Source organism: Anomalospiza imberbis, chromosome 1 (genome assembly GCF_031753505.1).
Source record: "Anomalospiza imberbis isolate Cuckoo-Finch-1a 21T00152 chromosome 1, ASM3175350v1, whole genome shotgun sequence".
NCBI classification, from domain to species: Eukaryota; Metazoa; Chordata; class Aves; order Passeriformes; family Viduidae; genus Anomalospiza; species Anomalospiza imberbis.
In genome coordinates, this window is record NC_089681.1 from 119127923 (window position 1) to 119153491 (window position 25569).

The 25569-nt window shown below is 40.1% G+C and overlaps 3 protein-coding genes across 11 annotated transcripts in view; 1 reads left to right on the plus strand and 2 right to left on the minus strand.

The window, feature by feature from the left end:
* Positions 1-11381, minus strand: part of CBX3 (chromobox 3) — a 14499-nt gene extending 3118 nt beyond the window's left edge. Inside the window, exons 1-6 of one of the 5 annotated variants that reach the window (XM_068208520.1) lie at positions 10123-10167; positions 8562-8612; positions 6636-6785; positions 4666-4808; positions 2958-3123; positions 1519-1613 (exon numbers count right to left, since the gene is read on the minus strand). In XM_068208520.1, the coding sequence (XP_068064621.1) occupies positions 1519-1613; positions 2958-3123; positions 4666-4808; positions 6636-6677 (446 nt within the window). In that variant the 5' untranslated portion in view covers positions 6678-6785; positions 8562-8612; positions 10123-10167. Of the gene's footprint in view, positions 1-1518; positions 1614-2957; positions 3124-4665; positions 4809-6635; positions 6786-8561; positions 8613-10122; positions 10259-11005 lie in introns of those variants that run through there. The other 4 variants (XM_068208539.1, XM_068208528.1, XM_068208559.1 and 1 more) reach the window with 4 other exon arrangements.
* The window catches only part of SNX10 (sorting nexin 10), a 211480-nt gene that overhangs the window by 56870 nt on the left and 129041 nt on the right, over positions 1-25569 (minus strand). The gene's annotated exons all lie outside the window — the stretch shown is intronic.
* Positions 10266-24013, plus strand: HNRNPA2B1 (heterogeneous nuclear ribonucleoprotein A2/B1). 5 transcript variants are annotated; one of them, XR_011004918.1, is made up of 12 exons: positions 10266-10522; positions 15553-15663; positions 16564-16710; positions 17967-18177; positions 18465-18566; positions 18656-18736; positions 19236-19298; positions 19763-19882; positions 20152-20274; positions 21307-21389; positions 22713-22843; positions 23669-24013. XR_011004918.1 is itself a non-coding variant. In XM_068208490.1 (11 exons), the coding sequence occupies exons 1-10, from the start codon at positions 10493-10495 to the stop codon at positions 21366-21368; spliced, it is 1050 nt and encodes a 349-aa protein (XP_068064591.1). In that variant the 5' UTR covers positions 10266-10492; the 3' UTR covers positions 21369-21389; positions 23669-24013. The 5 variants fall into 5 exon arrangements, 4 of the variants coding, with proteins under 4 accessions (XP_068064591.1, XP_068064583.1, XP_068064571.1 ...); XM_068208490.1 differs by lacking the exon at positions 22713-22843; XM_068208482.1 differs by lacking the exon at positions 23669-24013 and having other exon boundaries at positions 22713-22873.

Sequence of the window (25569 nt, forward strand, 5' to 3'; positions counted from 1 at the left end):
TAATAATCAGTATTTCAAACTATTAAGCAGCTCTTCTTAAGTCCTAAGTTCTGAAAAAGATGTCAGCTAGAAATCAGTTTCCAGTATACCTTTCACTAAAGCTACCAAGACTTTCCATGCTAACGGTAATGACGAGGCGTCATAGCTCCATTGTTCTTCCCTCCCCATGGTTTTTTCTGTTTGAAAGGAAAATGCTATTCAAAGAGAATCAGTTATAAGGTTACATACTGGAGTATGTAACAAAAGAAGTAAAAGTCGGTTAATTTTGTCTTTTAAAGACTAATCAAAGCTTCAAAGTAAGACTTAAAAATCAATAGGACCAACCAATCTTAAGAGTTGGCACTTACATGCAAATTACATTTACTGTTTATGCAAGTAAATTCCTGTATTTCATACTATTATTATTGATGCTGTCTTGGGGTTACAAACCAAGCTTGCTAGTCTGACATGCTTCAGATTCCATTTTGAAGTGTATGCTGCTTTTAAAAGTCAACTTTGTGCATACAAACTCCTATCTGTGTTTGTTACCTAAGACCAATTATGAAAAACTAACCAACGGCAACTAAACTAAACAAATAAAAAGTCCTCTATGTTTGATATTGCCAATTATCACTACAGAAATTCAAACATTCATGATCTTTGTTTTGCAACTTTTCTAAGTTTCACATAAAATTTATAGAGAATTTGAGAATGCAGAAGGGAGACAATCTCCCACAGCACTAATCTTCAGCAGTCTAGGTAAATCCCAAGACAAATCCTGTCTCAGATCACTCAGTTTGACTCCATTCTGAAAATCTGCCCTTCTCAAAGGCTGTGGAAAGCCATCCTTTTTATCCCATCACCTTAAGAAATCTGACTCTCAGCAAATGTCAATTCAATCTCTTGATTTCTCAACACTGGGAAGAAGCATTAATTTTACCCCATTTGTTCACAAAGCAAGAAATCCTTCTCCCAACACTGTAGCTAATGAAGCTGGTTCACACCTACCCTCCCAACAACACGAACTCCCCACATCACTCTCCACTCTTACTAGCCCATAATGTCAAACCTCTCCATATTGTTTATTCATCTCCACCTCTGCTTTCTCCCCTAGTTGCTTCCAATTCCACTTTGATGCATGCAGAACAGCTGGCACTATGCTTTGTTAAACAGCTGGCTATCCAGCAGCTGGGTTCTGCTTATTGAAACATGTAAACCTGGATTTCTGCCTGCCATTCCCTCTGCAAGAGCATTACCAAGATACACTTTTTTCCATACAAATGCCAATTTCTCCCTATTTTATCAGAAATTACTTTTCAAAGTAAAACTGAATGAACAGAAATGAAAGATATTTTGGGTTTTGAAGGAAGAGGGATTAAGTCCTAACTGAATATAAAGAGCTTGTTTTTCTAAGAATACAAGGTTAATAAGGAGACCACCAGCTTCTGTGTCTTATTCCTGATATGAAGTTGCCTCTTTAGGCTAAGTGCATCTGCCTGCCCTCCCTTTATGGACAAGAACTGTGGATATAAGACTTACCATTTCATGAGGAACATAAGCTCTCCACTGCTATCCGTAGCCCCAATTATCCGCTCAGGATCAAGACCCCTTGCAAACCCTCTTGGTTTATCAACCTAGTAAATTAGAAGATGGTTATCTAGTTTAAGACAAAATTCTATTTTGGTACTAGATACACAAATTTTTGTACATACATGCATGTGTATGTTTATGTATCAGAATGAAAAAAACACAGCCTTAAAAACACATCAAATCTATAATTACACAGTATTTTTTCATGACCAATCTTCAGGCCAAGTAACTTAGAGGTAGGGTAACAATAAAGGATTTTATATCCATGTTTCCAGCATTTATTTCTGAAAATATAACAGATGAAACAAATGGTCTAAAATAATTTCAGCAGATAAACAAGCATGGTCAGTAAAAATAAAAACAGCACAGTAAAAATGCATGCCTTGAAGTAGAACAAACACAACCTTTTCAGCAAAACAACAGGCTTGGGTTGGCTAAACCAACAACGAAACTGCACCCTTGGGGAACACCTCAACTCTTCTTGGCTCACTGACATCACACTGGTGACAAAAAATATCACAACTATTTCCTGTATTAGCTCCTTTATAGGTTCACAATATCCTTTTAGAGACAGTGGCCACTATTGTACCAGATGAAGCCAAACAACTGACTCTATACAGAAAGCAAAATATTCTTTGTATTATTCATGAACTATTCTTTCTGATGCCTTCCAACCTTTTTGACAGTAACCACATGTCCAACTGCCTGCCATCTTCAGTACATGAAAATGATTGGCAGTGTCAGGTTTAAAACCACTAGTTAAAAGTTTACAGCAGAAAATGTGAACTGTTGAACACATTACTACATGTGCGTTATTCTGTACTTATCAGCACTGAATGTGTCAAGTTGCCTACTCATTTAAACTGAAGGAGAAATCCAGACTTCTCAGGAAAGGTAAGCTTTTTTCACTCACCCCTTCTACTCCTTCTCCACCATTATGTCTGCTCCTAGTCTGAGTAACTGATTGGTTTTCACATTTGGCCATCTTGCCACTCACCCATTCAAAATCATATACTAAATATAGCAGCAAACCAGAACTTCATCTTTGTTCCATTCATGGACCTTTTGCTCTAATATAAACCTATCACTTAATACCATTAATTAATAACTCTTAACCAGTCTTACTTTCAATTATTCAGTAAATGTTATGGGACAATGTAAGAACTTTTAATCATCATGTCAATCATCCTTTACTAACCATTTGGACAGTCTCATTAACCATAATGAATGTATACCCTTTTCAAACCACAGACCCAGATGCTATGAAATTTTTACAGTTTTAAATGATTCTTCAGTCTCATTCTCAAAGCCTCAATATGATTTTTGGAGGATGGAGGGGTAGGGGAGAGATGGAGGAACAAAAGCTTAACATGTGAACATATACTTACAGAATCACGCTTTTTCTTTGATTTACTATCATCAGATTCACTATCTGACAAAGATTTTCTTTTGGCACCATCTGTTTTTTCTTTACCAGCTTTCTGAGAGTTCAGAAAAGCTTCAATTAGCTCTGGACAATCTAAGTTCTCTTCAGGTTCCCAAGTGTTGTCAGCACTGAAACATACACACATTTATGTAAAACTAAATAAAGAAGAAAAATGTAAAACTAGCCCCATGGCTCCCCTTAAAATAAGCAACTTCATTTCTGTCTCACTATATAAGGTAGGTCTGTTAAACCCTAAGGACATGTATATTGCCACCTTTAGTAGCCTTCATGTACTGCATTTGATGACTGAAAGGATGCTCCACTAGTATTGAAAAACAATGTTCTTAACCTGAAAGTAACACAAAAAGCAGCTCTATTAACACCTGTGTTCTCAGTGGGGTATGAGAGTTGAAATAAGCAATCTGCACCCTACCAAAACTTTTATGTCCATTTAAACTGACTCACTTCCCTGGTTCCTCTAAAGACTGTCCATGAAAATAAACAATATGATACGAGTACTAACAGAAAACAGTGTACACAGCAGTCATTACAAACAGCCTAAGTATAAATACATACATACATACATACATATATATATATATATATATGTAAACTTTCAGACATGAGGAACACTCTAAAGTTGTCTCTGAGCACTGAACACAGCCATACCTAGAACCATCTGCTTCCTTCAGTTGACTGACTACAGGAGGGAACAAAGGTGGGCACAGCTGGGCAATGCATGTTTCAGTGAGTATGCATTTTGCTAACTAAAATTTTAAGAATGCTCCCTACAACCACTATGCATCCCACGTGCGAATACTGGCACGGAACTACCGCACCAGCAGGATACCTACAAATTATTTTCCATTACAATAACATATAATTCCAAGTTCAAATCAGACCCTCAAATACTAAACACATTGTGCTTTGCATTTATGCACACATCACTACACACATTTCAGGATGCCAGAGTGCACAATGTTGCAATGCATTCACTTTGGGAGGTATGCAACAATAATATCACAGCGTACATAACCATTTATGCACAAATTCTTCTTTCAGCTGGTAAAGCAAGCTGCCACAAAGCATCACTACAAGGAGGCACAACTACATTCCTTCTTAAACAATCAGCTTCTTAAGTCTACTGCAAAGTTTTCACATACATATGTAAGTCCTGGGAAAGACACTCAAAAATTCCTTTCAAGTATGCCTAATGAAGGCAACCATTCCAAAGAGGCAAATTCAGTTGAGAACAGTTCACTAAAAATAATAATAAGCAAACTATCTGCTTCAGAGCTGCCTGCAGTTTACAATCCTGCATGATTTGTTACTCAGAAGTACCATTCATTCTGCTTCATATATGATAACTGTCAGTCTATCTTACCTTGATAGCTATGGACACAAGCTCTATCAGTGGTAAAAGAACAAGCAGTAAGAACTTGGTAAATGTCCTCAAATGTTTTATATAGCGTGAACAATTAACTACATTATCTTCTATTTTATTTTCATACTTGATTGTCCCACTTGACTATGCATTTAGGGATATCCTTCCCTCAAGGTTCTTTAAAGTGGATGCCCATCATCCAAGCTCCTCTTTGGACAGTTTCAAATCAATTGTGTTTATTATTCTATCAGAAAAAGAAAAAGAAAAAAAAAAAGTAATGCCTTACTCTGTAAATCCTTTCCATTTCAAGTAGTATTCCACCTTTCCATTTACAACACGTCTGTCCAGGACTTTCTCCACAACAAATTCTTCAGGCTCTGCCTCTTCAACTTTTTTACCTTTGCCATTCTGTTTCTTTCCCATTTTGTGCTACAAAAGAAATTCAGAATGACATTTTTTTTCCTTTGCTTTACACAGTTACTTCACTGGCTTATTAACACTAAAGCCAGAAGCTCAGACTCCTTTCATGTTAGTGCATGTGGTCAGGTAACCTGAGCAAGACATGTTAATCTTTTGGGGTTTTTTCAGTTGCTTAATGAGATACCCAACACCAGCTTTTAAAAAGGTGAAATTTTTTTTGTCCACATACTCAGTGACTATACTCCCCTTAAAAATTTAATTCTCAGTGCTACATGCTCAAAACATCAGGAAACTTCTAAAAGTTAACTCTATGCCTGTGAAAAGGCAGAGGGCAAGGCAGAAGTAAAGAGAAGTAATAAGGAAACTGTGAAAATGCATAAAATAGAAAAGGGATGGTACTGAAAAAAGGTGGTTTCTACCTTTCCCAAAAAAAAAAAAAAACCAAGAAGAAACTGATGGCAGCAAAGTTTAAGATGTATTGCTACAGTAAGTAAAATACTCAATAATAACCCGCAACTATTGAACAGGACACATGCTAGGAGCATTCCATTACTGCAGTCCCTTCTCAATCTTAGCCATGCACCCATGTAACTTACAAAGAGATGTCACAAAGGTGCATAAATTTAAGACTGCTACACTTAAGTACAGCACTTAACACTTAAATGGTATTTTGCTAACTTACAAAACTTTTTAAGTGTTTTAAAGTTTACATTTGATAGTTCAGGTAATATTCTTTAAGTTCTTAAAAAATATTACATCCACATCATCCTCAAGGCATTCCCAGTTTAATAAGGCACAATTAAATAGCAATAGAAGGACACATTTCAGAATTTCCTTGTTTGTAATCTTAACCTATCATGCTGTATCATAGTTCTGGAGGACTAGCAGAACAAAAGCAGTTTGCTTGCCATTTTGGACTGCATCTCATAAAGAAATTGTCAACTGGCAGCCATAAACTAAGTATTAAGCTCCTAAAACACAGTTATGCAGCACCCTAAATCAAAGTGGACAGAACTAATTCCTCACTAAAGTGCTTCCTCTACAACAGAACATAGAAAAGCATATACCACAAAGCACGTCTATTTGCTTGATCGCCATTCTCTAGTCCTTTCTAATGTGGGTTAGTTTGACAACACTGCAATTTTGAAATTTTCAAACTTTCAGGCTTAGTAGAATTTCATCTTGATGTGGTGAAAGGTAAAAAAAAGTATGTTAGAACAAAAACTGTCTTCTTTTAGTGAAGACTGGATGATGATTCTCTTGCCAAAGCCCTGTCTTTGTACCCCTTATTTTTCATAATTAATTTTTCCCTCCCTCCCCAAAATACTTTACTCTTTATGGTTAGCAACCCATAAATTAAAGGTTCAAACAACACAGATGAGAAAAAGTTTCTAGTTTCTCATTTAAATAACATATGAAAAAAAGTTTCTAGTTTCTCATTTAAATAGCAAATTTCTGCATATATTTCACATGGCCGTCATTTTGATTTGAGAGCATAGAAGAGGGAACAGAGCATGCATTTCCAATTAGATTTTAGGTGCCTGCATATCCCAGGTGTATTTTGACCACAGCATTCATGTCTGAAAAGTGTTAACTTAAGCATATTGGCTTTTTTTGCCTCCACAGGAAAAAGAATGCAAGACTGATATTGAAGGGAAATACAACATGAAGATGTCCAAGGCTTCTATGAGGGCAGCTTCTTTCAAAAAAATGGAATTGTGAAATAGAAAGGGGTAGAGATGAGGAAAATAAACAAACAATAAAAGTAGCAGAGGGAAAAACGACAACACAGAAAAAGACAGACTCACTATACCATAGTAATAACATTATAATTACTGGTGATGAGGCAAGCAGGCTACAAGTGGGGAACATCTCCATCTGTATTCTCCGTTGGACTAAAATTCTTTGATTCAATGGAAGACTGTTTTCTGGTACTCTTTTCGGCTTCACTAATTCTTGTCACTTAAAGATCAATGTTTTGGATTTCTGTATCAAAGCAATAATTTTTTTTTTACTTTCTAAAACTTAAGTATCTTAAGTATCTTCCAGAGAGGAAAATGAGTATCATGGGGGTCTGTATTTTTTTCTTGAAATGCAGTAAGAAATAGCAAAATAAAGAGTATGCTGCTTCTGTTTTAAATGTTAGAGATTTATTAGGTCTTGTGCATCAGCACTGCTCTTCAAACTCTTGAGCCTATTAAAATAACACTTGATTGCAGAGCCTGCAGAAATACTGAACATGTTAAAAACCTGTACATTCTGGGATTATACAAGCCCATGCAAATCTCAGCCCACAAGTGAATTGTGACACCTGACTGAACTTAAAGCATACTAAATGTCCACTTGACCCCTGAAGCTGTCCTCTCTAGGACTGCATGTTCTAAACTGTAAATTGGACATTTGACCATTGAAGGCTCATGTATAGCTCGTTTCTCTTTCTGCATTCAGAAGTCATATGACACCACATATGACAGATGTAGATCTATGGATAATCACTCTTTCTTTGAGAGGCAAGTTCAAAACACTGATGTGACACTGTGGTTTAAAATTTTAACATACAAGATGTAAGTAAATTGGAATTACAGCTCCAGAGCTACCCTATCCCTTAACATATTTAGGTTTTGCATGCAAATATATAACGAAGCAGAGTTAGTTATGGTTCCCATGGGAACCATAACTGATTTTCCTGACCAGTACAGCAAAATTCTCAATAACATCAAAAGATTAAAAATACTGCATTCAAAAGATTTTTTTCCTCTTTCCAAAGCACCCTTCCCCAGGCTGGCTAACTTCTTCTCTTCTTCAAATTAGGGATAAGTGGACAATCAATTACTAACAGAAAGTTTAGACATTCACCTCAATGAAATATTTTAAACCAGTACAACACAGAGGAAGCACTCCATTGCATTTCTAAGCAAGGAGTTAATACAAGTTTTGAATGTATTTTGAACTGAGTAAATATTTCTGTAAATTGAAGAACAAGCCTTTTGAGTGTATTATAAACCAGCTGTTCTGCTGTTGGAGTTTTGAATTGTGCGCATATATTTTTGCTTACTTCCCCATCTCAACCTCAGGTACATCTCACATTATATTTCTACAGGTCTGTCTTTCATGAAACTATGTATCAGTATTAGTTGAACTGTAACCAGCAACCAACTGCCATTAGGAGTCCATATTTTAATGTCAAGCAAAGCTTTAGAGGACTTGAGATCCATGAATGCATCATTAAAATGGTCCAGGAGGGGTTGACATCTGATAATCTCTGCTCCTATGAAATTCAAAGAAACTGTTATTTGTTAAAAAGCATTTCAAAAGGCATCTTAATTATGCCACATAATTTCTCAATAATGTTACTTTTCATCTGTAAAGACTGCCTTTTGTCAGGCAAATATTTTTCTCCAAATACACTGGGAGAAATTAAATGAATACATGATTTGGACTTTATTTTTACATGTATGATGAATTACATGGTATGCTGAAAGGAGGCTAAAAAAAATCCTCAGTGTTTTCTATTGTAGAATAGATGAAATAGTGCAGAGTCCTTTCACACTTTTTTCCCAACAAGTTTCTCTTTAGAAATGGCAGATTTAGTAAAACCAATGTCCTTTCTAGTAGCCTTACTTTCTGGATCTGAAATTTTGGTCAGAATAATGCTGGGGAGGGGAGATGTGGATGTATCTTTTAAATGAGATGCCAAGTTATAAGTTTGAAGAAAAATATGTTGATTAAATCCTTATATACTTTAGGTGTACATGAACTTACCAATGTAGTTTTATTGGAGGCCATTTTTATTGCAGACTTGCAGAGCTTTTACTAGAAAAATGCATGACAATTAAAAGGAAGTTTGCATTACTCAAAGAAAGGCATCCCAAGACAAGCATGGTCCTTGTTCCAACCCCCATGTATTCACTACATACAACATTTCTTACACGGATTAAAATCCAGAACAAAAAGTAGGTTACTACTTTGTCCGGCATAACCCAGTAATGCACCATTAGGCTAGCCAGGATAAATGATACTGACAAGGTGGTATACAGGGTTGAAAAAAGATTTTTCCCAAGGCCTTCAAAAGCATAGACATGTTTCTAGGGAAAAGGGGGAGGACCATCAGGGATGCTCATTTCCTTAAACCAAATAGAACAAGAGTTCAGATTCTAGCAATTGAAGCTATACCTAAGGTATATTAACTGTAAATATCTGATGAGGAACAGATATATATTTGTGGTGCAATGAATCACCCATTATTCTTACAGCAAATTCTTATAAACAGTAAATATTTATCTTAATGCAACTATAATGTTGCCTTCTGATTCTCAAGTTGGCAAGAGTTAAGGTCCTAGAACAATATTAACTCAGCTAAGATGTACATACCACATATTTAACCTATGCAAATTACGTTGAACACAATCCATCCCCTTTTCCATGTCATTTCTCATACCGACCAGCTCCATAGGCATGTATTGTCACCGCCCCGCAGCGAGCTATAGAAATGCTAAAATTCCCCATATGCCTGGGTAAAGCAGAAAAGTCCTTTAAGGCCAGAAAGCCTCCCGGACTCAGCAATCCCGCCCAATCCTCCCCTGACACGGGAGGTGGATTTTGGCAGCCCCATGGGCGGTGGGGTAGGCTAGGCGGGAAAAGGGCCGGGGCCAGGGCGCCAGTGCCGAAGGTCTTGCCTTGTGTTCCCCGGAGAGGTAGCAGAAAGGGGTTAAAAAGACCCAAACCCCAATAACAATCCCCCCCACCACAAAACAGAGGCAGCCCCGCGGAGGCCTGCTGTGGGCGGCTGCGCCTCGGGCCTGCGGCGGGCGCACATGAGGCCGACGGGGCTGCCCCGGGAGAGGTAACGGGGACACAGGCCTCGGGCCGCTTCCGCCGCCGCTGACAGGGCCCCTTCCACGCCATCTTCCCCCCGCCCCTTTCCCCGGGCCGAGCACACGCAGGGACCGCCGGCGGGCCGGCTTTGTCTGCCGCGCGGGTGCCGCTGCCCCCGCCCCCGGCACTGCTCTCCTTCGCCGGGCCGACAGCGCCCGCGAGTCCGGGGGCCGGCCTCCCTCCCTCCCCGAGCGGGTGCCGAAGCCCCGATTCCCCGACAGCTCCGCTCCGCTCCGCCCGCCACCCCCCACCGCCAAGGAAGCGGGGGTGGGGAAGAAGCGGCGGTGGGGGGAGGCGGGCGGGTTGCGCTCCGCATCTCCCCGCAGCGGCCCGCAGCGAGCCGCAGAGGAAAGGGGAGTCAGGGAAGGGGACTCGAGGGTGTATGGGGTGAAAAGAGGCGGCTGCAGCGAGAGAAAAGAGGGAGAGAGAGAGAGAGAAGGATACAGACTTCAATGGTGCCCAGCCGCTTGGGTCTCCCGTCTCCTCCTGGCTCCCGCCCTGCGCGCACTGAGCGGCGGCGGCAGCAGCAACAGCGACATCCGCGGGGGGCTGAGGCGGGGGGTGGGGGCAGGGAGGGAGAGAGGGAGGGAGGGCGGGAGGCGGAGGGCGGCGCGGCGGTGGCTGGCGGGGCTGGGCTGGGCTGGGCGAGCACTGCGCGCCGGCGGCTGTGACGGGGCAGAGCGCACGACGCCGCCGCCGCCTACGCGCGAGCTGCTACAACCTCCGACCGTCGTCGCCGCCGGCACAGGAGGGGGGCCAAGACGTCTCTCCAACGCGGGGCGAGCGCAGGACCGCGCCAGGCGTCCAAAAGAAGGAAGATGCCTCGCGGCGACAGGGAAAGCGACTGGGTAAGCCTGGGGGAGCGGACGGGGTTGACGGACCCCGGGAGCCGCGGCCGCCATCATGGCCGCCGCTGCGAATGCGCGCCGGGCCGATGCTGCCCGCCGCCGCGGAGCGAGGCCCTCGATCGGTGCGGCCGGGCGGGCCCCGGACGTGGGGAGAGCAGGCGAAGAGCGCTGCCGTGGGTTTGAAGCTCATTTGGAGGGGCTCCCTTTGGAGCGCGGCCATTTCCCGCGTTGCGGCGGGGAGGCCTGGGCGTGAGCAAGGGGCGGGGGGAGGGAAGTGAGCTCGGAAAGCAGCGGGGCTCTGCGGCCCGAGAACTCATTCATAAGTGGGAAAAGGGGTCGGGAGGGTCGGCTGGGGAGGCTTCGCTGCGGCCAGATCTGCGGGTGGATCCGCGGTGAAGCTGAAAGGGAGGGGGAGCAGAGGGGGCGGGAAGAAAGGAGCTCCTCGAGCGCCATTTCTTTGGCGCGCGGGGCGGCAGCACTCACCCTTTGTCGCGGTGCGCGTAGGGCCGCCGGAGAGGGAAAAAGGGAGGGGATGAAGGAGGGGAGGAGAGCGGAGCGGGCAGCACGCCCGATGCCGACGGTGCGGGATAGAGCGGAGCAGGCTGCGGCGAAATCCGCTTCCCTCCGCCGCGGCTCCGCGATATGTCGCACTTGTGCCAAATCTGTGTAGCTCTCACTTCCTCCTGGCTGAGCGGAGGGGGAAGAGGGCCAGGGTGAGGTTTCGGGGGGCGATGCGCGGCCGCCCCTGACTAATACTAACGCCGAGGTTTGAGCCTTCGGGGCCTTTTGTCAATTTCCGGAAAAAAACAAAAACAAGTGACACGGTTCCAGCAGCGTTCGAGGCCGCTTCGGCTGCGCTCGGGCACGTCTCGCGAGCCTGTCGATTGTCGGAAACTGCCGAGCTGGCTGAAGTAGTCGATGACTTGCTGCGTCTTTCTGTCCGGAAATTGCCGAGCCGGAGCCGAGCGCCATTTTCGCGTGCTGCGGCAGATTCCGGAAATTACCGAAGCGAGTCGAATGGGCTTCCATTCCTAGTTCGGCTTTTTCCGGCGGCTGTCGAAGCGGATAAGCTCGACGACGACATCTCCTTCGGCTCATTTCGGAGACGGCCATTACTAACGGAGTCGATGACTTTTCATTACACGATAAAAACACGTAGGGGTGTTATTCAGAATTGCAGCCCCTTTGGAGATATATAAGCTCCAGATCCTGGCTTTTTTTTTTCTTTTTTTTTTTTTTTTTTCTTTTCTTTTTTTTTTTTTTTTAATTAAACCTCGGAAGCGAGCCGGAGTAGGAGGGCGCTAACACTACGCGGAGCTGAATTTCAAATTACGTAACAGCTCAGGCAGCCATTACCGACCGGTTGTACGGTACTCTCGAGCGGGAATACATAAATCATGAAGAACATGGTATGTAGAATGGGAGGATTTAGAGCTTGCTTTTAAGGAGGGAGACGCGTTTGCTTGTGCAGACAGAGTGATTTTTTTCGGGGCTGAGAATTACAAGCAAGCTTGAATCGTCCGCGCAAGTCCAGGCCCTCCTGCCGGGTCGCAACGCGGGGCGGATGCTGGATGTCTTTGCGCAGAGGAAGGTTCTGGAAGCTGGCGCGCAGCCGGGCGAGGCGGCGGAAGCTGCGGTGACCGCAGATGGCGGACAGCGCGTTCTTGAGCCCGTGGCCATGGCTGTTAGCTGCGCTGCTGCTGAGGTGTCGGAGGAGCGGGGCGAGTCAGAGCTCCGCGGGCTGGGGGCCGTCTTGGCCCCGCGAGGCGCGGAGCGGCCGAGGCGGCGCTGCGGGTAATGGCGGTGGCGAGGGGGAGGGGTAAAATGGCGGCCTGACCGAGACTCGCGTCTGCGAGGGGCAGTGGGAATCCCTCCGGCAGAGCGGACAAGGCGGGGGCCAGCTGTAGTCGTCTGGTATGCACGGGGGCGAGAAGGAGCGCCGGAGAGGTCGTAGTACCGTGTGTGTAGGTGTACGCTAGAAGCAATTTGCAGCGCTGTCCTGGAGGCGGCGGCTGCTCCCGGGCGCCATTTTCCCCGCACGGCTCGGGGCCGCGGTGTTCCCGCTGCCGCCACATGGCGGAGCCGGCGCGGCCGCTGCGTCCCGGCCGCCACAGGCGGCGGGCGAGCAGCCGCTGAGGGACTGCAGAGCTCTGGAGTTCAGGGATTCCCCCTCGCTTGTCTCCGGTAGACATTTTGTTACCTGAATTCTTAATTCCGCTGTCAGCGTGGATGGTGTGTGCGCGCGTTACAGCTATATGAAACACCTTTCCTTGCTCTGGTGATTTAATTTCTCAGTAAAGGCTATGCGTTTTCCAGTGCTTTCAAGTTGCTTTAAGCCTGTGGAGTAAAGCTTAAAATACATACCATGAAGATCCTACGGATGCAAAAATTTCCTCTGGTGCTTGGTTCCTGCCACGGGGCATACTGTGGAAATCTTGAAAGAGGTTTTACCTCCAGCTTTTATATTGTGGCTTTTTCTAGGTATGAGGTGTCTGTGTCTTTACCAAAAGAGTATTTTCCTTAGGATTCTAAGAGGTACTGGCGTGATGATTGTTATTGTACATTTTATACCTTCAGCACAAACTTTAGATGTGCACAACTCTGGACTTTGGTAGAAGGTTAGTGTTAGGCTAACCAGAGCTTGAAACTGGCTCATTTAAGACAATTAGTTTCTCCGCATCTAGAGATTTCGTGTTAGTGGAGCAGCATGTGTGTGCTTTTTTCGCACAGTGGTTTTCCTTAAAGAACTGGTAATGAATTTCGTTATTGCTGTTTTCTGACTTGTGGTGCTTAGATGTTCTAGGTAGATCATGACTTTAAATACATCTGTATAATGCATTACTATTCTGTTTAATGTCTGTTAGTTATATGTAGTAAATTTTTATAATTGTTACAGCTGATGGAGTCCATTCTTTCCTTGAGTTCCTTTTACAGATTTATAGCTGTTTTCAGGGGTAAACATAACACTGGAAATATCCTGCCTGCCTACTACTAAACTTTCGTAATTCTCATATTTTTATAATAATGTCTTTTATTAAATGCATGGTAATAGATTATATAGAAAAAAAGTTTTTTTTTTTTGTAGATCTATGAAACTGTAAGCAATTGGTCCCTTATTCTCAAGCAGCAGAACTGAAGGGGGATTTTTATTTTTGCAGTATTGTTGCTTAAAATTTTTTCTTTGCCCTCCTTCTCAAAATAAATAATAGTATGACATAGGATGAATATGATTTTTTTTTTTAATATACTGGTCTGGTGTGCAGTGTTCTTTGTTTGTTCCTCTTATGCGATGAGGTGAAAAGAAATTAGTTAAAACATGTGTCTGCTGCTTGTGAACTTGTATCTTATTTTGCCTGTCCTTTTGCGTAAGGAGGAGACAGTACTAGCTTTCTTGGCGTTCCTAGAAGAAGAAGAACTAGATCAAACAGCAGATTGAAATATTTTTCAAGAGAAATTTTAACTGATCAGTCTTAGAGTATGTATTTGGAAGAAGGAGGGGAAAAAGTTGACTTCCTTGTCAGACTGCAGTATGTGAGGCTGGTAATATGGAAGTGTATTTTGAAAAAAAAAAAAAACAAAAACAAAAACGGGTTGTCACTGCCTACAGTAATTGTGTTCTGTTTATATGCATCTTGATCCAGGCCTGCCTTGGACAACCTCAGAAAATATGTTGGTCTGCATGCAAATTGGCTTAATACTTTTGAAAGCATATGTGCATTGAAGTATTTTGCTTGTTTTCTTAGTCTCAGTGTTTTTCTAGTTTCCTTTTTAAATTTATCCTAATCTCCATTGCACAGTTAATCATGTTCTGTTTGTCAATTACACCTCCTGCTGCAATGTTTGAGTTGTATAAAAACAACTACCACACTAAAGAAAACATACAACCAAACACCCAAGCAGATTTTCTTGATTATTAACGTTAGTTGACAATATAAAGCTGAAGTGATTTGGTTTGAGTTCTCTTGTCCCTAGCAGAACAGTTTTCTTCAAAACAACATTCCAAAATAGTAAATGTGTGGAAGGGGACTACTTGTTAGTGCATTTTTTAAGTGTTTGGCATGAAATTTTCACATGTATGAGCTAGTGATACTTTTTATGTAGAAACTGGCAATTAAAAGGCCTGCTTTGTACAAAAAGTTTCTATAAAAGTGCTTTGAACTGGTAGAAGTCAGAAGGTTATCCTTTCTGCTTTAGTTTACCAGTAAATACAAAAATGTGAATGCAGTACCTTATTACAGGTCCTGTTTTTGTTGGGTTTGTGTGGGGTTTTTTATGATGCTCTTGTCATTGCATAAAAGCTCTGCTTAACAAGTGCAGTCATCATTGCTCTGCAGGAAATTAAAATGTTACTGAAAGCATGATATTAGTGGATATGAATATGTATTACTCACATTTTTACTTTGAAGGGGATTATTTTAATGGTGCTCCTGGTGAGGGTGTATAGGTTTGTTGATAATTCCAGTGGTGTGGGATCCCAGATTAATTTTACAGATGCTTGAGTTTCATTTGTATAGTACATATTTAGATGTCTTTAGTTGATTTTTACTTAACAGTGCATTGGATGAATAGTATGGTAGTATTAATGTAAAATAATTTAAGCCAGAATGGTTTTTAGAAATGAATGTTACCTGGGATAGAATCAGAGAGTATAAATTAATTCATATTTTCTGTAATAAAAACAAATCCCAAAGTTCTCATTTTCATTTTCTTTAAAAAGCATCTCATATGGGTCTTACAGAGGAATATTCTGAAAGTCTTCAAGTGTGGTCCCTTGTTCTGGATATCTAGAGGGAGACACAGGAATAAGGACTAAAAAAAATACGTATTCTAAAAGTGGATCTGTAGAATTGCATAAATTGCTTAATTTCTTTAATAAGGGTAGAACCTTTAGAAGAGCCAGGTCTCATTTTGAGAATAAGTCTTACTGAAAGTCTTTGACACTTAACAAAATCTTGGTTAGTGTCTGATTTGCTAATACAGAAGAGGTGTTTCAAATTATATTCATATAATCTTTTTTTTTCCTGTGGCAGAGGGAAAAGGAACAGTTCCGCAAACTGTTTATTGGCGGCTTAAGCTTTGAAACCACAGAAGAAAGCTTGAGGAGTTACTATGAGCAATGGGGAAAGCTTACAGACTGTGTGGTAAGTTTAGCATACCAATACATAGCAATGGCATGGGATGTGTAGGCATTTTAAATGTTTCAGTTTCTGGATAGCTTAGAGAAGATGGAATATTAGCTTTTAGTGGTACACAGTTTATACACAGTTCAGTTCATTGTAGCAATGCATAAATTTTACTCTTGTAAAATAGAGTTGGGGAACATTCACAATCTGTTTTCTGTCAAATTCTCCCAGATTATCTAACCACTGATTTCAACAGTTCAACTTCAGTATCATTATCTGAAGTGCATTAGGAAGTGCTTACAGAGAGCACTATGACATCTGTGTGGTTGGTAACATTTAGCAGAAAGCTGGTATCATAGTAAGGACCCTCAGTAAAGCTGGAAAAGGATGTCTTTCTCTGTGATGTTTTGCTAGAGTTATTAGGATTGAAAGAAACCATTTAGGTCATTGACTGTTTCACCAAGCTCTGACAAGTTTATCACTAAACCATGTCCGTAAGCACTGCATTTGTGTATCTTCTAAATACCGACAGGGATGGTGTTTCTGGTAGAAGTTCTGTGCTGAACTGTCTTGGGAGTAGTAAATAATAACACACGTTTTAAAGTCTGTGGTCTTCATAAAGCTTAAAAGAAATTGTGTGATTTTTTTTTTTTTTGCAAAAACAAACATAAATATACATGCACCTCAGTGATCTAGCAGCATTTCTGAGTTAACTGAGTCTTGGAGGACAACCGTGGTTTGAATTTCTTTGATTCCAAGCAGTGTCACTCAAATCAACAGTCTGCTACTTTACTATTAATTGTGTTTTGAAATCAAAACAAAGAAAAAGTAAATTAAGCTTACACACTCTTAATACTGTTAGCAAAAAGCTTAACATGAGAAAGGTATAAATAGTTTAAATGTCTTTATTGGTTTTAGGTAATGAGGGATCCTGCAAGCAAAAGATCAAGGGGGTTTGGTTTTGTAACATTCTCTTCCATGGCTGAAGTTGATGCAGCTATGGCTGCAAGACCTCACACGATTGATGGAAGGGTGGTTGAGCCTAAGAGAGCTGTGGCTAGAGAGGTAAGTATGGCTTTGAAAGCAGATGCTTCTCATGCTTTGAAAAATACCTGTTTTGGTCAGACTGTTAGGCTTTGTTCTTGTTTGAAATTGCCTAGGTTTAAATTACCTGGTTCAAAGCCCATAGTTTGGGCACTGTTTCCCACACTTTTGGTCTCTTATGTAAATGTCTGTTATTACAGTGTATTAAGTTTTTCTGGTTGTGAAGTCATGAATGCAAGGAACACATTTGGGGTCTGAAAACTGTTGTAGCAAACATGTTATGTTGAATATCTGTAGTTCTGCAAATTCCAAAGTAACTCTTCTCTGGAATAGTTCCTGTTACAAGCCTCAAATTAATAAACTCCTATCAGTCTTTCTGACTATTCCAAGATCTTTCTAGGGTATTTCTAAAAGGTACATAAAACCAAAGAATGTAGTGGGGAAACTTTTCCAGTGCTCATGTACAGAATCATCTGTGGACTTGTGCTGGTTTTAGCCACAGACATACTTGATTTCCACTTCAGGGTACAAATTAGGGGCGTGTGTACAGGAACGAGGTGAACATGTAAGCCAGGTTACTGTGGCACAGAGGTACATGACGAGCAAGAGTGGATTATAAGGCAAGTTCTGTTCACCACACAGAAGCTCTGGGAGGATTTACCAGGTTAAGTTTGGACTGAGGTTTTTAATACCTTTGGACTGATGAGCTGGTTTTGAATGAGCTGTCCCAAAGGTATGGGGAAATGGAAATCATAATCACTGGTACCCCTGTTAGCTGTCCCAATTTTCTTTCCATTCTCTGCAGAATGCAGGGTTGGTTAGCTTTGGAAAAAGGTAATTACAGCAGCATGTGTGTATACTGTAAATGGGGTTAAAATGCATAGTTGTGAACTTGCTGAGGTTGAAGGACCTTGATACAAATGGAATGTGGGTTCACTGCTGTTGGGGAATTGGGCAGAAGAAGCTGATGTATCTGTTTAAACAATTACAAAAGTCATGCTCTAACTTAAGTTATTAAATACTTGCAGTTCTTTCAAACAGTTGATCTGTGTAGTTTTTCAGTGCTTTTAAAGCTTTGACATAAAAGGGGGAGGAGAGACCTCCAAGTAACCCTGTGTTACTGCTTCTCAGAAGGCCCCCTAAACTAGCTTGCAAGCACTCATAAAAGTGCTTGAAAAGTCATAGTTTATCTGAATTCTGTTCCTGAAATCCAGGTAAAATAGTGCTTTATGAAATTGTGGGTTTTTTTGTGCTGATTTAGAAAGTTCTTTTAACAGGAATCTGGAAAACCTGGTGCTCATGTTACTGTGAAAAAATTATTTGTTGGTGGTATTAAAGAGGACACTGAAGAGCACCACCTTCGTGACTACTTTGAGGAGTATGGAAAAATTGACACTATTGAAATCATTACTGACAGACAGTCTGGTAAAAAGAGAGGGTTTGGATTTGTTACATTTGATGACCATGATCCTGTGGATAAAATTGTATGTAAGTAATTTCACTCTTTCTTTGGATAGTATTAATTCTTACAGCCTTGGTGTAAAGCTAAACTTAGAGATAATGGGATTAGTTACACACCTGTATTATTTGCTACATCACAGGTTGCTGAATTGTGTGGGAACATTTATTTTAAGTAAGGGTTGTCATCCTTGTTAAAAAATTGTATGGTATTTTGTGTTGTTTCATATGATTCAGAATATGTTTGGATTGGAAGCCTGATAATCTGACTTGTTGCCAGTTAAATGCTGATAGCCTGTTATTTGATATGGTTACAGTGCAGAAGTACCACACCATCAATGGACATAACGCAGAAGTAAGGAAAGCTCTCTCTAGACAGGAAATGCAGGAGGTTCAAAATTCTAGGAGTGGGAGAGGAGGTATGTATAAGTACTGGTTAATAGTTTGTGGTTGATTTTTGTATGCACTTTCCACAATCTCACTGCTTATAAACGTTAAACTGATACAGGGAACTTTGGTTTTGGTGATGCTCGTGGAGGTGGTGGCAACTTCGGTCCAGGACCTGGCAGCAATTTCAGAGGGGGAGCCGGTAAGACAGGCATGTTTGTAGCATTTACATTTTTTACCTTATTAATGTGTCTTTCTGGTTCTGGATAACTTTGTATGCTGTGACAGTGTTTAACTTAAATGCACCTGTAGCAGTTGAGAGAATTTTTGGGAAAAGTAACTTGTAAATGAAGGTGTGTTTTTGGTTTTTCTGTTTTGTTTTGTTAGTATGTTTTTGGTTGTTTTTTTTTTTTTTTTTTTTAGCTTTCATTGAAAGCCAAAAGTAATCTAAATTATTTGTTAGGAAGGTCAGAGATTTCTCTGGTTCTCTGCAGCGCTTGCCTGACATTTTAAAACTGGGTACCGTACAAACATAAGAAAAGGAAAATGTTTTGCTATGTTTTTCTGAAGTTAATTGTACATGTTAATTGTACAGAAATTCATAATTTCTGAGATTGAGCTCTTATGGTCATAAGAGTTTGAGAATTCAACTCGTTTGCTACAGGTAAATTGAAATCCATCGGGTTTTTTTCTCCCAATAGATGGATATGGAAGCGGCCGTGGATTTGGCGATGGATATAATGGATATGGCGGAGGACCTGGAGGTTAGTTTGCTGTTGTGGTGGTGATCTATTTTTCTCTCATTAAGAAACACTTCCATATTTATATCCATATGTATAAAATTTATCTGAATTACTTGCGCTATTTTGTTGGCTTAAAAAATGTTCATGGTTGGTGGCTTATGTCAGAGTTCCATACGGCAAATTGTATGGTTATTTCTTGGACAGGTATTCTTTAGGATAAGAATGTGTCTTAAATTTCCTGGAAAATGAAGATTTTAATTAAATTTTTCAGTTGAGGTCTTTAGGCAGTCTGACTGTTGGGGTTTGGTCATAGTTCAGTTAGGGTGGGAGTTGGTATGTGCTTCAAAAAATATTGTCCATATAAATTTCTTTACAAAACTACCTTTTTCTTTGTCTTTATTCTTCTAAACAGAAAAGTATTCTTTGTGTATAATTTTAGTGCATTTTATATTGAAAAGCTCATTTAAAGGATTATGTTCTCACAGGTGGCAACTTTGGTGGCAGTCCTGGTTATGGAGGAGGAAGAGGAGGATATGGTGGAGGAGGACCTGGTTATGGCAACCAGGGTGGGGGCTATGGAGGTGGTTATGACAACTATGGAGGAGGTAACATTTAGGCTTAGTGTTCAAGCATTTCAGTTACAAATTACTGCAAGTCATTTGAGGCTGGGGGGAGGGTAGTTTGGAAACGTTGTGTAAGGAAGCTGTTGTTTTTCAAAGTAGTATGAAATAGAATGAAAACATTGGTGCATGCACTGCTGGAATACATGTGTGATTTTGTACTTTATTTAGAATTTTTATAATGGAGTGTCTTTGAGTGTTGAATCCATTTTAGCTCATGTAGGTATTTCTCCACTTTTGTGTTGCTAATACAGGCAATTACGGAAGTGGAAACTATAATGATTTTGGCAACTACAACCAACAACCTTCAAATTATGGTCCGATGAAGAGTGGAAATTTTGGTGGCAGCAGGAACATGGGGGGACCATATGGTGGAGGTATTGTATATATGTCCTGTGTATTTCCTTTTAGCTGGAGTTGGGTGGACTTCTAGGACATTGGGGGAAATAGAAGATGTGGGGTAACTGTTGAACTAAAAAATGGTAGACTGAGCTTAGATGTTAGGAAAAAATTTACTCTGAGGGTGATGAGGTGCTTGAACAGGTTGCTCAGAGGTGGTGTGAGTACCCCATTGCTGGCAGTGTTCAAGGCAGGGCTAGGTGGGGCTTTGAGCATCCTGGTCCAGTGACAGATAACCCTGCCTATGGCAGAGGGGTTGGAACGAGATGACCTTGAGAGGTCCCTTCCAACCCAGGTTATTCTGTGTGATTCCAAGGTGGATATGTAGAAATTGGATAACTTTTGCAACAGATGGACTGCAGTGCCTGTGTTCTTTCTGCACATTTGCTTCAGTGTCTCATCTTGAGATTGTAAAGCTTGTCTCAGGAAAATTAATTTTTATTATTTTGAAACATAAAACATACTCTTTTTCCACAATGTTGTGGAATTTCAAGTTTAAAGATTCTTATTTCATGTTCTTTGCTGTCAGCTCACACTATTTGTGGATAGTCTAGTTACTTAATTTCCAGCATATTTACTGTGATTTCTTTTTATCCTCCTCTTGTGTCTTTTTTTCTTGAGAAGTCCTGCTTTTTGTTCTCTAAAAGTTACTTAATATGGAGTATCAGGCTTGTGAAATGGAAACTGAAACATGAAGCCCTTTCTTGTAAGGTTTAGCCTGCAAGCAAATTCAGCCTTCACTGGCTCAAGACAGCACAGTGCATCAAATTACATGTGGCACTGTTGAATCTTCTAAGATTTCAGCATATAGTTGCTTCCTGTGGCAGTCTTTGGAGGTTCTTTAGAGGAAGACGGTGAAATGTTAGAAGTCTGTGTTGCAAATGCTGTCACTAGAAGTAAAGCAGATGTTACTCTTCATTTAGTCAAGCTTTGATTTCTTCAGTCAAAACCTTTCCTAGATTAAAAAATGTGCTGATGGGACCATTCTGTTTCTTGTTCTGCAACTGCAGGAAACTATGGTCCCGGGGGCAGTGGCGGAAGTGGTGGATATGGAGGAAGGAGCCGTTACTGAGTTTCTTCAAGCATGCCATGGGTAAGTATGTTTTTAAGTGTTAAAATTGCAGTGATACTTGAGAGTAGCTGCAGGAGTTAAAAGCTTTTTAGGATATTATCTTTCCTTTAAAAAATGGTTAGATGAATAATTTCATAACCTATTTTTTTACTCTTTACTTCTGTTGAAACAGGCTTCACTGTATAAATAGGAGAGGATGAGAGCCCAGAGGTAACAGAACAGCTTCAGGTTATCGAAATAACAATGTTAAGGAAACACTTATCTCAGTCATGCATAAATATGCAGTGATATGGCAGAAGACACCAGAGCAGATGCAGAGAGCCATTTTGTGAATGGATTTGGATTATTTAATAACATTACCTTACTGTGGAGGAAGGATTGTAAAAATGCCTTTGAGACAGTTTCTTAGCTTTTTAATTGTTGTTTCTTTCTAGTGGTCTTTGTAAGTGTAGAAGCATTCCTTTGATAATGTTAAATTTGTAAGTTTCAGGTGACATGTGAAACCTTTTTTAAGATTTTTCTCAAAGTTTTGAAAAGCTTTTAGCCAGGATCATGGTGTAATAAGACATAACGTTTTCCTTTTAAAAATTTAAGTGCGTGTGTAGAGTTAAGAAGCTGTTGTACATTTATGATTTTAATAAAATAATTCTAAAGGAAATATTGTGTAATTTTAGATTTTTTTTTTAATACTGTAAAATAAGGCAAGGAGTGGGTAGTATAAGGTCCCACAAATAATACAAAGCTATTGTTGTACGTGTAAAATTTAATGCTGGTGAGAAAAAGTATGTTGTCTGTAAATTACCAGGTTTAAAACATCTAGGTAACTTAAGGGGTATCTCTGCAAGGAGAAACACCTTTTTAGATTTTTTAGATGCTGCTTCTTCAATGGCAAGGAAAGGAAAAAGCCCCAGCAAGGTACTCTTCCAGGGACGCAGGTCTAGTACAAGAGAACTCTTGAAAACGTCACTAAAAGTTCAGCCAGTCTTAAAAAGCTGTGCTGTATCTCTGCAAAGCTTTAACTACGGTAGATTGTTTATAAGGATGGCAACGAAGGCTGAGGGTGTAGAGCAAAATAGTTCTAAGCTTCAGTTAAACTTCTTTAGGTAAGATCTTATTTACTTTTCCTTTCTTAATGTTTCAAAACCAAGAAATTAATAATGTATGACAGTATTCTTTCAGTATAGTGATTATCATTATGTAGTTTAACATATAGCAATGAAATGAGTTAACAATTACAAATTGAAAAGAAACTTGTAAATCCTGTTTTCTTGTATTATTAAATTATTTTACAAAAAAATTGTTAATTTCAGCTACTTAACATATTTTTTTCCTACTGGAATCTAGCTATGATATGAACCCTGGACAAGCATAGACTGCTGCCACTGTACACTGCTACAGTTGAACAAATGAGACCTGCAAGTGTCCATTAGTAAAGCTTTGCAAGGGTTCCATCCCTGGTGTTGGTAGTTAAAATGGTAGGTCACAAGTTAAATCATACAACTTTATTTTTGCATCCTGCAACATTTTCTTTTTTCTTGGGAGTCTATGCATTATGGTGGTTGCAAGGTAATGCAATGAAGGTAGTTCTGTGCTGTTGAAAATGAACTATGTTGTTACGTGTCTTGTCTGCTGTAATCTATTCTATATAACACATTTCATCTTGAAGGTTCCCAAGTAACTGTAGACTGTTTACGTGTAAGGAAAAATTTCACCACAGAATACATCTGCCTCTGTGAAGGAATGTGTCGTCCATTCTTTTAACAGCTGCATAAGCAGTTCTTTAGGAGGGCAAGTGAAACCTTCAAATGAAACTGCAGGTGGTATTTCATAAGTGTACAATGTATTTATGTAAATTGGAATTTGGCTAGAATGTTGAGGTTTCCACCATTTTTTATAGTTCTTGCAGCTAACAAACCTTAGTGCCAAATTTAGTCAGCCTTACTCTCACTGCATTGAATGTTTGCACCTCAAATTGATGGAAATTTATCAAGTAATGAATGATGAGTTATTCAGAGTAAGGGTGGCATACTCTACTAGATTTGGTTTTAAATAAAAATCAACAAAATCTATTAAAAAAAAAGGCAACCAAAAATGCCTTAATTTCAAAGTTCATTGCCTCTAAAAGGCTACCCATTGAAGAACGTGGACTCAGCTAACAAAAGTCCTGTTCCTTTTGTGTTAGACACACCAGTGAACTGCTTATACTTTTTTTTATAAAATGGCTGAAGTTCCCCTATTGGTAATTTGGTTTAGACATATGTGATAAACATCTTCAGATACACTTTTTTTTTCTTTGGCAGGAAGGTGCCATGCTGCAGGTAACTAATGAAGAAGTGGTCAACCACAGAAACGCTTCAAGAAATAAGAAATTCTGTATCATCAGAAAATAGTTGTTTTTGCTGCCTTCATTAAAAATCTAGAGGTTAAATGAATACTGATAGAACATCACAATTAGTACAGCTCCCTGTAATGATGGGTTTTTTAAATTACAGTAATAATGTCTTGTAAACCTTTCGAATAAAATTCAGATTCGTTAGGAGAAACAAATCACTAATGTTAAAATAGCAAACATTCTGTGAGTAGAAAGTTTAACTACATATATTTATAACTTTCATAGCTTTAAAATAAAGTATTTTTATACCAAAGTAGTTCTAGTGTAATGCTTAATAAAGACTTAGTGTGTATCTAACATTAAATAATGTTTATGTTTAGACCCTTTCATGATTTGAAACATTCCATTTTGAGGTGAATTTAAAACAGAATCAGTTTGACAGGTGTGTTCATGGAACTTGTTTCTCTGACCATGGACATCTGTTCTCTTTTGGGAGAAACACTGCTGCAAATTTAAAAGTGCTGATGTCTTTGCTTTGGACACAAGTGCTTAAAAGTAGCTTTTTTTTTGGTTGTGTTTTATATTACCTCATACTTTCCTGTTAACGAAACTATGACCTAATTCAGTTTCTCAGATTGCAATAGGACAAAAGCTTTATCCTTTTCACTTCTAAAGAGCTTTTAGCATGACAGCGGACAGACTGACTGGAATGTAGAGTTCCCGCTGTACAAAACTGTATTACCCATAGCTGCATCTGGGGGCAGAAGGAAAATACCAAAACAAAAACGGCCAAACCAAACAAAGCCATTAAAACAAACACCAAGTGTGAGCTTGAGAAAGCTTCAGTTGGAAGTGTATTTAAGGGAAGGTATCTTGAGGTTATACTATTTTAACCACTTATCTTTATGCATAGTTTATTCTAAACATGATATTTACATGCTTTGGCAGAATCATCATGTCTTTAACCTTTATAATACTGTTTAAGGATTCACGTAAAATTTTTTTCTGTTTCTTAAGTTGAACTTTAAACTACTTGAATAGGTAACCGGTGGGCTGCAGTGGAAGCAGAAAATGAAGACACACAAATCTGCTTTACTTTCTTCTTTCCCAACAGAATGACCAGATCATAAAGATTTTGCCTTCTTTCCTATAACTTAGATTTAGTTGATGAAAGTTTTTTCTTCACAGTTGTCAAGTCCACATTCGTACACCATTTAAAAAAACTAACAAAACCACTTCAAAGGGCAGTAATTATTTTTCTGTTTAAAATACTGTTTCAGTAGAGTAGCAACAAGGTTTAAAATTTACTTGAGTATATTTTCGATAAGGAGGATGTTCTCAGTTTGATCTGATGGCAGTGGGGGAAGGGATTGTATAGGGGGGACAGCACTGTGCAAGAATGAAACTACTGGATATTTCAAGTCTTGAAAACCTGGTGTCTTTTAAGTTTCCTGTTGTCCTGCTGTTGAACTTTCCTAACTTTTCTCTTGGTATGGTCTTAAAAGTTATGGCATGTGACAGTCAGCAATGGTCACCAGCAGATGTGGTGAGACAAGTCACAGTTTTGAGTCAACCTGATACTGGAAGTTAGCAACTTCCAAATAAAAGCAGTACTGTGTGGTCAACAATTTGTAGACAACAGATGCTTATTTTCTATCAAGTGGGATTTTGTCACTACAGACTTTGTCTTCCAAGTAAGTGTAACATTACAGTGTTTCCAGGTACTAAGAGCTGAGGATCAGGTTGTCAGTACTAGTACTTTTCCTCCAGCTAACACTTTGTGCAGCAAACTGAAGGAAGAAAGAAAAATATCATAACTTGTTGCTAACTGGTATGTGAGCCAAAGAACGCCCAAAAATCGAGTATAAC